Source organism: Myotis brandtii, unplaced genomic scaffold, assembly GCF_000412655.1.
Source record: "Myotis brandtii unplaced genomic scaffold, ASM41265v1 scaffold1074, whole genome shotgun sequence".
NCBI lineage: Eukaryota > Metazoa > Chordata > Mammalia > Chiroptera > Vespertilionidae > Myotis > Myotis brandtii.
The window spans coordinates 284482-298301 of NW_005353653.1; the positions used below are offsets into that span (position 1 = coordinate 284482).

The 13820-nt window shown below is 55.3% G+C and overlaps 1 protein-coding gene across 6 annotated transcripts in view; it reads left to right on the forward strand.

Moving 5' to 3' along the window:
* The window catches only part of GRIK4 (glutamate receptor, ionotropic, kainate 4), a 271548-nt gene that overhangs the window by 249313 nt on the left and 8415 nt on the right, over positions 1-13820 (forward strand). For all 6 annotated transcript variants that reach the window (XM_014541801.1, XM_014541793.1, XM_014541818.1 and 3 more), the window contains 3 exons: positions 1092-1257; positions 2746-2971; positions 6783-6911. In XM_014541801.1, the coding sequence (XP_014397287.1) occupies positions 1092-1257; positions 2746-2971; positions 6783-6911 (521 nt within the window). The remainder of the gene's footprint in view (positions 1-1091; positions 1258-2745; positions 2972-6782; positions 6912-13820) is intronic.

The window sequence follows — 13820 nt, forward strand, 5'->3', positions numbered from 1 at the left end:
CCCCCCGGGGGGGGGGGGAGGCGGCCCGCAGAGCCCTGGTGTTTTGTGGCAGAGCCACCTGGGAGCCGCCGCCGCTGCATTCGGGGCAGCCCCACGCCTTCGCTGGCACCGTCTTCTCAGAGTGTGAGGCCTCATGGACTCAGACTCCCCTGAGTCAGAACATGTGGTTATCCAGCCGCAAGCGCTCTGAGATATACCCTGGAGCCCAGTAAGCAGATGAGTAGGGTGAGAGCCCCTGGTGTTTTGTGGCAGAGCCACCTGGGAGCCGCCGCCGCTGCATTCGGGGCAGCCCCACGCCTTCGCTGGCACCGTCTTCTCAGAGTGTGAGGCCTCATGGACTCAGACTCCCCTGAGTCAGAACATGTGGTTATCCAGCCGCAAGCGCTCTGAGATATACCCTGGAGCCCAGTAAGCAGATGAGTAGGGTGAGAGCCATACTGCTCGTCCACCTCCTGCACTGAGCACATGGTTTTAAGGGCATTCGTATGCATGCTGCCTGCGTGGCACACTTACTGTGATTTTAAATTGGCTCCATCCGCCCAGTAAAGCGGCTTCTCCTTCGGCATCACATGAGCACATGTGTCCCAACTGCAGTCTCTGAGCATCCAAAGGCACTTGTCAACAGTCTCGAGGAGTTTCTGCTGTGACAATCCGTAGACCTGGCTTCTAAACACGGATTTATCCGTGTGATACTGGGGGGTTCTTTGCCCTCTGAACCTCAGGTCCTCTGCTGTAAAGCCAGGGTGAGCGGCCACCCCTGGAGCCATGCGAGTGCGTGGGGCGGTCCTTGCACACAGCGTTGCTCCCCTGAAGGTTGGCTGCATCCTGAGGAGACAGTCCAGCTCTGAGCAGAACCTCAGAGCCTTCGCCCCCACTCACCCCACGCCCATTCCTTTCCATCTCCCACACTGCCTGCATGCACACCCCCCATCGAGCAACAACCCCATCCTTTCCCGTAGGAAACAAGGAAGACCCTGTCTCCTTCCAGGCAGCCTCACCCACCTGGTCCCTCCCCCGCTGCAGCAGGGCCAGGTGGGCCAGGGCTCCTGGGCATGCCCGGTGATGACGGCATCTGGTCTCTTCCTGTGCAGGTGGGCATTCACGCTGATCATCATCTCGTCCTACACGGCCAACCTGGCCGCCTTCCTGACGGTGCAGCGCATGGACGTGCCCATTGAGTCGGTGGACGACCTGGCCGACCAGACCACCATCGAGTACGGCACCATCCATGGCGGCTCCAGCATGACCTTCTTCCAAGTAAAGCCACTTGGTCGCGCACCAACATGGGGGTTGGGCAGCACACGGGGGAGACGTCTGTCCCTGAGACTGGGACCTCTCTCCTCATCCAGATCTCTTTGGAGCACCTGCTTTGGGGTTCACATGAGATTCGTGTTCCTCCTGCTCCACAAAATGCCCCTGAGACTTGGGGTTAGTGTCCACCTGTCCCCAGTGCGGCACGTGGACACATGTGGTAGTTGAGATTATTTTAGGTACTATTTGGCAGAACTATTTTTTTAATCGCAGTAGTTTCCTATTTCTTTTTAAATGAGTGTTAGAAATGTATATGCAGTGAATCTAATCTGCACTTTTATTTATATTGCTGCATAGGATGAGGCTAATGCATATATTTAAATGTTTTCTAAGTTACTTTAATTTTATAGGTCACTTAGACAAAGCAAGATTAGAATAATATGCAAATGACTGGAGTGTAAGGAACTCTAGATTAAATGCACTGGTTTTATTGATCCCAGACTGGGTCAGATCAGAACCCTAGTGGCTTCTTGGGGTTCCCTTGCGAGGCCCCAGAGGCCCTGCCACAAGGTGAGCTGCACGGCAGACGGAGGGCGGGTTCCCACAGGCTCAGGACCCCAGGGAAGCAGGGTCTCCGGAGTTAATGGTGGAACCAGCCACACTCATTTTCATGAACAAGTCCAGGCCTCAGTCTCTGTTTCCCTGCGAGTCTTGGAGCCTGTGGATACAGGGTCAGTGATGACATCGTGCAAACAAGGGTTTGGCGAGACCCGGACTCCCTCTGTCCCGTTATTACCTGTTGTTACTAGACTGGTAACTGGCTGAGGGCTGCTGGGAAAGAACCGGCGCTGGCCTGAAGGCGGCATCTCTGTACAAGTCCCAGCTGGAGCTGGGGCCACTGCCCCAGCCTGAAGGCTGAGGAAGGACACCCCCCAGGTTCCCATTTGCACCATCAGATGGGCCTGGCCGCAGTCTCTTGGCAGACGAGGCCAAACCAGGCACCCAGCCTCCAGGCAGAGGCCACAGCCTGCGGACCTGTGTCTTCCTTCTCCTTCTGTGAAAGGCGTCAGGGCCCCATCCACCTCCCGCCATCAGGCGTTGAGAGGTGATGGGACAGGAAGGGCCATGGGATAGGATGAGGGGATTGAGGAGCAGGAGGGCCAGAATTGTAAGGTCCACTGTGATCCCGCCCCCCTTTTTGTGTTTGGTTAATCCTCACACAAGGATATTTTTCCTTTGATTTTTAGAGAGAATGGAAGGGAGGGGGAGAGACAGAGACACATGGATTGGTTACCTCCCCCACACACCCCAACCACAGCCAGGGAGGAGCCTGCAACCAAGGTCCATGCCCTTGATCGGAATCGAACCCAGGACCCTTCAGCCCGCAGGCCGATGCTCTATCCACTGAGCCAAACCAGCCAGGGCTCTCTCTCTCTTTTTAAACTAACATTTCCTTTTCTCTTCCTCCTCCTGCTTCTGTGTGCCCTTACCCAGAACTCCCGCTACCAGACCTACCAGCGCATGTGGAATTACATGTACTCCAAGCAGCCGAGCGTGTTCGTGAAGAGCACGGAGGAGGGGGTTGCCAGGGTGCTGAACTCCAACTACGCCTTCCTCCTGGAGTCCACCATGAACGAGTACCACCGGCAGCGGAACTGCAACCTCACGCAGGTCGGGGGCCTGCTGGACACCAAGGGCTACGGCATCGGCATGCCTGTCGGTACGCAGAGCCCCAGCCTCAGGGCGCCTCAGCCAGGCAGGCAGAGCACTAGGCCACAGGGCACCCTGGATTCACAGCCCGTTTCTAAGCCCAGTGTAGCCGTGACATTGGGGTGGGGGGCATTGTTGAGAGCTTAAAAGGAGCAAATCACATGCTCCCACTAATCAGGGAAGCAGTTCTCAATCCTTAATAATTGGAGGGCCACTTGATTAGGTATGAAGTCATTAATTATTATTTTAATATCTTTTTAATGATTTTAGAGAGAAAGGGAGAGGGAGAGAGAGATAGAAACATCAATGATGAGAGAGAATCATGGATCGGCTGCCTCCTGCACACCTTACATTGAGGATGGAGCCCACAACCCGGGCATGTGCCCTGACCAAGCATCGAACCATGACCTCCTGGTTCATAGGTCAACGCTCAACCACTGAGCCACACCAGCCAGGCAATGAATGAATGAATTATTACATGGCATGTTGGTGCCCTGGGTAGATTCTTTCAGCCTCTGCTTTCCGCTCTCCTGCCCTTTGGCCGTTTCTCTATTGATTGACATCTAGTAGTGGGAAGGAGAAGGAGAAGATGGTAAAACCCAAATGAATTCATTTTGCTATTAGTGTCCCTGGTGAAAGTTTTATTACAGAAGAAGACTGACACGGTTTGATGAGATGGCTTTCAAGTCACATGTGTTCTCACGGATGCACCTCTCCAAGTCAGCGTCCGAGTCAGCGTCCAGTTTGCAGACCGCATGCCATTTGGCTGGTGTAGGAGATAGAGAGGTTTGGCTTCCAGAAGGTGGCTTCTAAAGGATGCTTGTGCTTTGAGCGTTCTTCTACCTCTACCAGAGTTGCAGGGAAGTCTTTGAGCTGCTGGTTGTGATTGTGGAGCATCTGACATGTTTCCCAGGTGATTTCGGTGCACACCCTCCTCCACACGCAACCGAGAGCCATGCTGTGTAGGGCTGACCTTATCTGACCTGTCCTTGTGCAAGACCACAGGGAAGAAGTGGGAACTGAGGCCATCAGACCATGTGGGGAACTTGACGTACAGCATGTGCATCTTTGCTGGCACCTCACCCCCCCAACTCCCCGCTGGATCTCTATAAGCTATAGGCTCCAGGTAGCCCTGGGAAGTGAGAAGAGCATGAGCTGGAGTCAGGCCGGCCTGGGGATGCCCTGCTTTCTGGCTGAGGGGCCTTGTTTCGGTCATTTAACTTCTCTGGGTCAGTTTTCCCAGTTGGAAAATTAGGCTTCTCGTGTCCACCTTGTAGAGTTCTTGCGAGGGTTATATCTGATCATCGATCAGGTGCCTACCACAGGGCCCACAACTAGCCTGCAGGGGGTCATTGGTGCCCTCCCCTCGTCCATAGTCCCCTGTTTTTTGATAAAAGCAGATAACCTTTTAAAGACTGATCAGAAACCAAGCCAAAGGACACAGGTAATAATATGTTTCATCCTTGAACTCTGTACATTCTGACTCCAGCAGTTCTGTAACCTGGGGCCTCGCTCAGGGCACTCACACACCTGCACACCCTCACATGTGCGTGCATAGTGATGCCCATTGACATCACAGAGGGTAGGCCCTTGGAGAAATTTCTTGGCTGACATTTTGTTTCAAGATCCTGTAGTGAACCACGAAATGAACTTGAGGTGCGCCTTGATAATACTTCAGCAGGGAAACAGTTTTTAGCTCAAGTGTCAAATGCTTAAAAAGTTTCATGGAACAAACAGGTGGAGAGTTGGCATAAGGCAGACGGATTCTAGAAATGTCCGTCGGTGACCAAGGAAGCAGGGAGGGAAGTGCCTGTGTTCTGCGTCTGACAGGAGCTTTTGCACACGTGCCATCTTATTGAATCTTCCCGCTGTGGCAGTAGATGTGATCCTTCCCATTCCAGAGGGAAGGACTGACACTTAGAGCTGACAAGCTGCTCGTCAGAGGTCCCAGAGCAAGTAGAGGAGCGAGCTGGGTGGGCCTAGACCATGTTGCCAGGGGCCCCGCCCAGTGGGAAGGAGGGGGAGGCGGGAAGGTGAGCTGTGGGCTAGTCTAGGTTCTCAGTTCCGGCTGTTGTGGCGGAATTTCGGTCCAGCTGAGGTGACGTCCAGGAGACAAGCATGTGTGTCATGCTTCAGCGGGAGATCAGGCATAGCTGTAGCCTACGTGATGTGGTGGGACCGGGAATCAGGAGACACAGCAAGGGGTGCAATGGAAAGCTAATCAGGTGGTGCAGGGCTAAGTGGGCAGAAGGAGCAAGTGGAGTGTCCTTCCAGGGGACCCCATGTGCTGCAGAGGTTCGGCTGAAAATGCCTTGAAAATGGCTTGAAGCGCCTCGCTGGGCTGGACAGTTGCCTTCAAACCTGGGCTGCTCATTTGTCCACCGGCCGCCATGTCCATTAGTCCCAGGGGCTCTTCCCGCAGGCAGGCGGGAGGCATGCTGCTGGGCACCCGCAGCCACACAGGTGCCTGAGGCTGTAGCCTGGGGCTTGCACGCCCAGCCCAGGCTGAGCTGCAGTGGGGCAGGTTCCTTCATTTGTGGGGTCCTAGGCTGTCCTTGCCTGTCAAAGTGCAGCCCCTGGCTCAGCAGCAGGGTATCGCCATGGAGCTCCCTAAAAATGCAGACCCCCCTGAATCAGAGTCTGCAGCTCAGCCAGGCCCCCAGTAATCCCTGTGCACATTGAAGTTTGAGAGCACTGGTCTACTTGTCCCAACCTTCTGCCTGAATTTTCCACCATAGTCTCCCCCCGGGGTAGCTGTCCACTCAGGCCTCCACGGAGCTGGGCAAGGACACTGGGCAGCTCAGTGGATTTCCAGCCTCTTGGCAGTATTTTTTGTTGTTGTTTGTTTAGTTCAGAGTGGAAAGAAGAGGGAGAGAAACATCAATGATGAGAGGGAATCATTGATCAGCTGCCTCCTGCACACCCACCACTGGGGATCAAGTCTGCAACCCAGGCATATACCCTTGACCAGAATCGAACCCGGAACCCTTCAGTCTTTAGGCCGACACTCTATCCACCGAGACAAACCGGCCAGGGCTTGGCAGTTTTTTCTTAATGATATCAGGCCTCAGCCTGTGCTGGGCATTGAGCCTTCCACAGCTTCATGTAAGCCTGTCTTTGTGATTAAATCTAAATCTAGACTCATCGCTCCTTAACCAATATGGTCCAGAACATTTTTAAAAGAATTGTACTGAACAGAAGCCTTCTGAGTGGGGAGGGAGGGAGGAGCAGTGTGACAGGGTGTGGGCCAGCCAGTGGGCCTGGCCACTCGGTGCCTATGTGAGGGTGTGGGTGCCGGTACCGGATTCTAGTCGGATGGAGAAGAGGTGCTTCGACCCCACTGGGTGCCTCTCATTCATCGGTGGCTGCTCGGGGTACAGGGTTGTTAGCTGTAATGTAGAAAGAGCTACAAATGCCCAGAGATTATTTAAATGAAGTAGAAAATAGACAGCTGCCCACCTGAGAGGTGACATCACAGATTCTCCTCCTTGGCCTCAAACCTGGGATGCAGATGGAGGCTTTGCAAGCAGCTTCCTGCCTCAGTGTGTCCTGGACCACAGGGGCCCGTGGGTGGGAGCAGGTGCCACGCTGCCTGGGACGCTGTCCCTTCACCCACACTGGTTCCTGGCCAGGGGTCCTGGACAAGGAAAGCAGAAATTCCTGCGTGAGGCCGAGCTCTTCTCCTCCAGGTCCCTTGGTAGCACCAAGAGCAGCGGCTGCAGGGCCCCCACCCCCAGGGAAGCGGGGATCGGCCGGAGGCTCCTGGAAGGGAGCAGGTGCCGGGAGAGGACTCACGCCCTGCCCGGCTCTCTGTGCCGCAGGCTCAGCCTTCCGGGATGAGTTCGACCTGGCCATCCTCCAGCTGCAGGAAAACAACCGCCTGGAGATTCTGAAGCGCAAGTGGTGGGAAGGGGGTAAGTGCCCCAAGGAGGAAGACCACAGAGCCAGAGGTAAGGGCCACCCGGGAGGCCGCGGGCTGTTCCTGTGCATCCGGCCAGCCAGTGGCTTCCGAGGCTTGTGGACAGCAGGCCTTGGAAGAACCCAGGGCTGGGCTGGGGCTGGGCTGGGGCTGGCTGGGTCCTTTCTCAGGGTCCTGGCATAGCCTAGTGTCAATGCCCACCTGGCTCAGTGCCAGAGGCACTTCCACCCTGGCTCAGGCGTCCAACCACCTCTCCTGGCCCACCTCTCACCTGGCCCACCTCTCACCTGGCCCACCTCTCACCTGACCACCTCTCACCTGGCCCCACCTCTCACCTGACCACCTCTCACCTGGCCCACCTCTCACCTGACCACCTCTTACCCTGGTCTACGCCCCTCCCCTCAGAGCCTGTCCTTCCCCCATGCCCACAGAGGCCACAGTGGGCAGGCTGTGAGCAGGCTGTGGGCAGAGACTGCTGTGGGCAGAGGCTGCAATGGGCAGGCTGTGGGCAGAGGCCGCAGTGGGCAGGCTGTGGGCAGAGGTCACAGTGGGCAGGCGGTGGGCAGAGGCTGCAGTGGGAAGAGGCCACAGTGGGCAGGCTGTGGGCAGAGGTCACAGTGGGCAGGCTGTGGGCAGAGGCTGCAGTGGGCAGGCTGTGGGCGGAGGCCGCAGTGGGCAGGCTGTGGGCGGAGGCTGCAGTGGGCAGGCTGTGGGCAGAGTCTGCTGGTGTCACAGGTGGAGCAGAGATGAGCCCATGGAAAGGTGGCCCGCAGGGTGACACCAGGGGAGCTGTGGGCAGCCATGTGGCCCTCCACCACCCGTCCCAGTGCAAACACATGTGATTGAAAACCATCTAATCCAGTGGTTCTCAACCTTCTGGCCCTTTGAATACAGTTCCTCATGTTGTGACCCAACCATAAAATTATTTTCGTTGCTACTTCATAACTGTAATGTTGCTACTGTTATGAATTGTAATGTAAATATCTGATATGCAGGATGGTCTTAGGCGACCCCTGTGAAAGGGTCGTTCGACCACCAAAGGGGTTGCGACCCACAGGTTGAGAACCACTGAAATCCGGCCAGGCAGGAGAGTTGAAATAAAATGCGATTGTCGACAAGTTGGCGTTTGCTAATGTCCTGTGACAGCAGTGAGCGTGAGAGTGCTGGGAAAGAGGCCCTGTCCTGGAGAGGAGGAGGGACATATTGACGATGGATCTGAAGAATCTGAGATAGAAGTGGAGGGTGGCCCTGGGCCAGGGCGAGAGCCCCTGGTCCTTCCTGGGACTAACTAGCAACACTCTGGGCCCCTCTCCCGCCCCACCCGCGGTGCCCAGCGCCCTCTGTGACTGGGCGGGCACTGGGCAGAGGACACTGCATTCTTGTGTCATCTTGTGGATGACAGCACCTCAGACAGGGACCCAGTCTCACTGCTTCTGGGTCCCCAGCCTCCCCCAGCGCCTGGCACTGGGTCGGCATTTGGTAATGTTGGTGGGAGGGGACTGTGCTGACAGCTGCCACAGCAGCCGATAACCACGCTCCTGGGCCTCTACGGTGACGATTGAAACTGTGCTTACAATGACTTCCTCAGCAGCCTTTATGCCCAGGGTTTTCTATGCAGTCCAGGTGCCCCTGCCTCTGGGGAGCCAGGAGCAGAGCAGGCGTGGCCTCGGAGCCACAAGGGCCTGTGGCGGCCAGACCGGCCTCGCTTCCCTCTTCCCGCTGCTTTCCTTCCTGCTGGAGCCGCATCCCACTGCATTGCCAAGGTTTCCCTCGTGGCTACTGAGTTCACCTCACTCCCTAGTTTCTCCTTCCATCCCTGACCCCTAAACCTGCCACAGGCCCTCCCTTTGGGCACTCATTTCCGTATCTGTGTGTGTTTATCTATACTCTCAAGCCCACAGAGAAGCGGAGGCGGCAGTCAAACTGGCAGACACGTGGGCATGATGACCTGGGATCTGGGCGCCTCAGAGTTTTTGCGCAGGGACCTCGATGTACCCATCTCTCCCCTTTAGATGTCACCCGAAGTCTAATGGGCTCTGTACCACCACCACCTCCACTCCCCTCCCCCGCCCCCCGACACACACACACCCACAAGTGAAGCTCTTCACCTATTCACACGCCGAGGATGGTTCTCTTCCTGAGGCAGTTTTGAGGATTCGGGACCATGGACTGTGGGTCAAATGGACCCCATTTTACAGATGCTCTTGTGCCAGACACTGCTAAAGGCCATTGCGCCCAGTGTCCCTTTGTGGGAAAGAGAGGCAATAACATTCCACCTCAGGCCCATTATGAAGATTGAAGGAGTTAAACTGTGTTCAAAGCTCAGCACTGTGCCTGGCCCAAAAGAAATGAGTGCGAGTTTTATTCTAAAATCTCAGTCTAAAGGAGCATTAAGGCACAACGAGAGGTCTAAACAGTATCCACGAGCCACAGTGTGCCTGTCCACTCACCCACGCTCCTAAGGCTAGAGAGCTCTTCGAAAATCGACTCTTAGGGCATTTATTTTGTGACTGTTGACATCTTTCTCTCATGGACTATAAGAAACCAAGATCAGGGCCTGGCTCTTATTTTTGTATCCCAGTAACCAGCATATTATCTGCAGCAGTGTTTGATGGAAGGATAAACAACAAATGAATGAATGAATGAATGAATGAGAAAACTTCTCAAGGACCTCCAGCCTGGTACCATTTTCACCCTCATCCTATGTTTTCTTCCTTCCAAACAGGGACACTGACCCCAGGTGTTGGCATTGCAAGTGTCCACACTGTCCCCATTGCATCCAACAAACACTGTGGCCCCTGCCTGCCAGGCACTGTGCTAGGCTCTGGAATGACAAAAAGGAATACGATATGGCCCCTCTCCAGAGGACTGGAACCCAGAGAGAGGCACAGCGAGTCTGTAAGATGGCTGTGCTGTGGGGCTGCTTTACTGAAGGAAGTTATGAAGCCCAGAGGAAGGCATGATTGATTCTGGGCAGAGGTCAGGAATGCTTTGGGGAGACGGTTGGCCAGGATCTCAAAGATTTGTTAGAGCCACAGTTTCAGGAGTGCTGGGGAACACAAGGGCTGCACTCAGCAGCTGCTCTGGGTGAGCAGGAGGAGGTTGGAGCTACGAGGGCGCTGAAACCTGGCCAAGGCCCTTGGACTGTCCATCAGTATGTCCCAGGCTTTCCCACAGAGGGCTATAGCAGAGGACAATGGTGTACGGACATAGCCTCAAGTAGCCCACCACGCTTAGAATTTCCTTCAAGTGTTCTGTTTTGTCCTATAAATACGTGTGGATTTTGCATCTGAGCGCATGATGTAGGCATGTTTATTTAATGTAAAAACGCTTTTCCGATCTAAGCTTGAAATTAATCAGTATTCCAGGAAGAAGCCCCATAGACTGCCCAGAGCTTTGCTGGTGCCCGGCACATGAATCCCACACCGGACTGACCGGGTTTGAGGGAATTGGCTGCGACCTCCTGGGCTCCGGGTGCGATGGGGCAGGGTGGAAGCAGTGCTGGGGGGTAGAGCTCTGAGCTCTTGGCTCCGGGTGCGATGGGGCAGGGTGGAAGCAGTGCTGGGGGGTAGAGCTCTGAGCTCTTGGTGGCATTCATGGGCCCAGGGGACAGTCATTGCAGAAAAATGTTCTTAGCAGTCATAGTGTTTGGCCCTGGCCAGTTTGGCTCAGTGGATAGAGCAGCCGTGGGCAAACTACAGCCCGCGGGCCGGATCCGGCCCGTTTGAAATGAATAAAACCAAAAAAAAAAAAAGACCGTACCTTTTTATGTAATGATGTTTACTTTGAATTTATATTAGTTCACACAAACACTCCATCCATGCTTTTGTTCCGGCCCTCCGGTCCAGTTTAAGAACCCATTGTGGCCCTCGAGTCAAAAAGTTTGCCCACCCCTGGGATAGAGCATTGGCCTGCGGACCGAAGGGTCCCAGGTTCGATTCCAGTCAAGGGCATGTACCTCGGTTGCAAGCTCCTCCCTGGCCAGGGCCCTGGTCCGGACTTGTGCAGGAGGCAACCCATCAATATGTTTCTCTCACATGGATGTTTCTCTCTGTCTCTCCCTCTCCCTTCCACTCTCCCTAAAACCAATGGAAAAGTATCCTCAGGTGAGGATTAACAAAAAAGAAGTCATGGTATTTGATTTGTTAGAAAAGTATTTTGGAAAACCAAAGGCTAATTACCTGCAGGGCCTAAGCATGCAGTTAGAGAGAGTGAAGAGAGAATAGGAGAGCCGGGCACCTTGTCTGCAAACCAGATGCCGAAGGGCTCCCTGGTCAGGACAGGGGCTTCCAGCAGGAAAGGATGTGCTTGCGCGTGGCAGGTCCCCGGAAGGAGCCTGTCCTGCTGGGGGGTGGAGAGTGGCAGATGCAGCTTCTAGAGTCGTTGGGGATTCCAACAGGGAACGAGATTTTTGCTGGAGTTGGGCAAGCCCCGGAAGTACGTGTCATGCTTGGTGGACGGAGGGCATGAGAGATGGCACAGGGACCCATGTAAGAGGTCTGTTTCCTGGACCCCAGACAAGAATATTGGAAATCGAATGTGTGAAGACATGGGAGCAGGGCTGGTTACCCGACCCACTCCCATGTCCTCACACATCCTCTCCTGGCCTGAAAAGCACGCTGGGTGAAGGGGAACAGAGGAAACGCTGCCTTTAGCTGATTTTAAAACGGAAATGACTGAGAAGTCTGTACGTTTTTGGCAATCAAGTGGGAATGGGAATGTGAGAAGAAATGAGGTGCATTTATAGAAAATGGTTATCATTGTGGTAGAGTGGTTGGCTTTGGAAATTCTCCCCCTTCCACAGCGGGCTCAGAGGCTGATCTGAGGGAGCGCAGGAGGGCTGGGGAGACCCACAGCCCAGCCCAGCGCGATGGAGGGCATGGCCAGGACGCTGCTCCGCTCTGCTGGCTGCGAGACACGCTTCTCTGGCCTGGAGAAGAGCTGAGCTGATGAGAAGGTGGAAGTCACCTGCCCGCCCGGTGCCCCAGAAGATGCCAGGCTCCCACCCACCACCATGTCCCTGCCTCTGCGGTGAGAAGCAGGATGCCGCCGGGAGGGTGCAACTCAGCGTGACAGCCGGGACGCCACTCCCCTCCAGCCACCGCAGCGTGTGCCCCAGTAAGGCAGTGGCCCCGCGTCTGCTGTGGCTGAAGCCCAAACAAAAAAAAAGGCGTCCTGGCCACGACAGTCCACGTGACCTCTGACCCAGGAGAAGCCCGCTGGAGTGAGAGGCCCTGGCTTGGTCAAATCCGCCATCAGACTCAGGGCTATCTGCTCGAGACCCCTTTTGAGCCAGGAGAGCAGGACCGCTCGACCCCAAGACCCTTCCTCCTCAATGGCCGCCGGGAACATCTGTCTCCCGCTCGTGCCGCACATTGACCAAGAGCAGTGGTTGGAGCGCCAGGTGCTCTTCTCTTCCCGACTTAGAACAGCATGCACGTGCCCAGAGGAGTGAGAAGACTGTAGATGAGGCAGAGACGGAGGCGAGGGAACTGTGAGGGGCCGAAGCAGAGGGCCGGCTTCAGGCGCTAAAGAACCAGGCAGTGCGTGGTGCCTAACACAATCCCTTCTGCCTTGTCATCCTATGAAAATGCAAAGCATTTCAAAGAAAGACGCTGTGCTGTCCCACCTCTAGTCCACGCCCTGAGGAGAGCCCTGGCCTGGGTGAGCTGCCCGGTCCGATCCCCCGCAGCTCCGACTTGTCGCTGCTGGGACCCACGCACTGCCCTTTGCTTCGCCTCGGCCATGCCTTGCCTGCCTCCGGCTCCGTGGCACCCACCTGCCTGCACAGCTGAGAATGGCCCGCAGCTTCTGTGGAGGACGGGAGAAGCACACAGGAGCAGGCTTCCTTCCAAGCTGTTTCATTTTCTTCTGCCTTTTCTTCTCCAAAACACTCCTTTTGCTGTTTTCTCAGTCAGCTCCCCTAGAAAGAAGTACTGCTAGCCACTGGCAGATGCCAGCACCCCAGTTCAAGGGGATAGGGTTGCTGACGGCTCACAGAACCATTGCTAGAGTCTCAAAAAGGCAGGAGGTGGGTTCCAAGGCAATGAAATACCTTTATCTTGAAAAACACGAGCTCACAATCAAGCTTAAAGGAACATCAATACCTCCCCAGGCTGTGAAGCTCAGGGTCCCCTTTCAAGGGCGGAAGGGCAGCCAGTGACTCTCCTCACACAATCCTGAGAGCAGGAAGCCTGCTCACCAGCACAGCTTGGGAATGAACGTGTGAGACATCTCAGTGAGTGTGGGAGTTAGGGAGTGTCTTAAAGAGACGCTTGCAGAGAAAGCTTCTCCCTAATCAAATACAATTCACAGCCAAGAGGCAGAGGCTGGGTGCAGAGAGCGGCATCAGGAATCGAGGCCCCTGGTGGCCCAGCAGGTGGGCATCACAGGAGGTCACAGCCGTAGAGACTGCCGCCAACTCTGTCTGGAAACTAAGTCAGTAGATCATTGATTCAAACATGTGATGCATGTTCTCGAGAACAGAAGGGGATTGGATCAGTGGAACTAACAGCCATGCCTGGGACCCCTTCCCCCGCCCCCAGTCGCTCCAGGGTGGGGGTCCCAGGGATGAGTTCCATCATGGGGCGCCAGATTGAGTTCTGTCATCATGGCCCTGCAACCAGAGGGACCCCAGCTCCTGGGAGAGGTGTGTGGGGTGGGGTCAGGGCCCAGCAGGTTGCCTGACTCCAGGCCCCGGGCTTCCTTGTCAGGAAAATGAAAAGAAGACCAGTGCTGCCCTGGCCCAGAGGCTCAGCTGGTTGGGCGTCGGCCGAGCACCAAAGGTTGCCAATTTGATTCTTGGTCAGAGCCCATGTCTCGGTTGCAGTTGTGGGCTTGATCCCAGTAGGGGGCATGCAAGAGGCAGCCGATTAGTGTTTTGCTCTCACATCAATGTTTCCTCCCTCTGCCTTCCTCTCTCTTTAGAAATCAATTATAT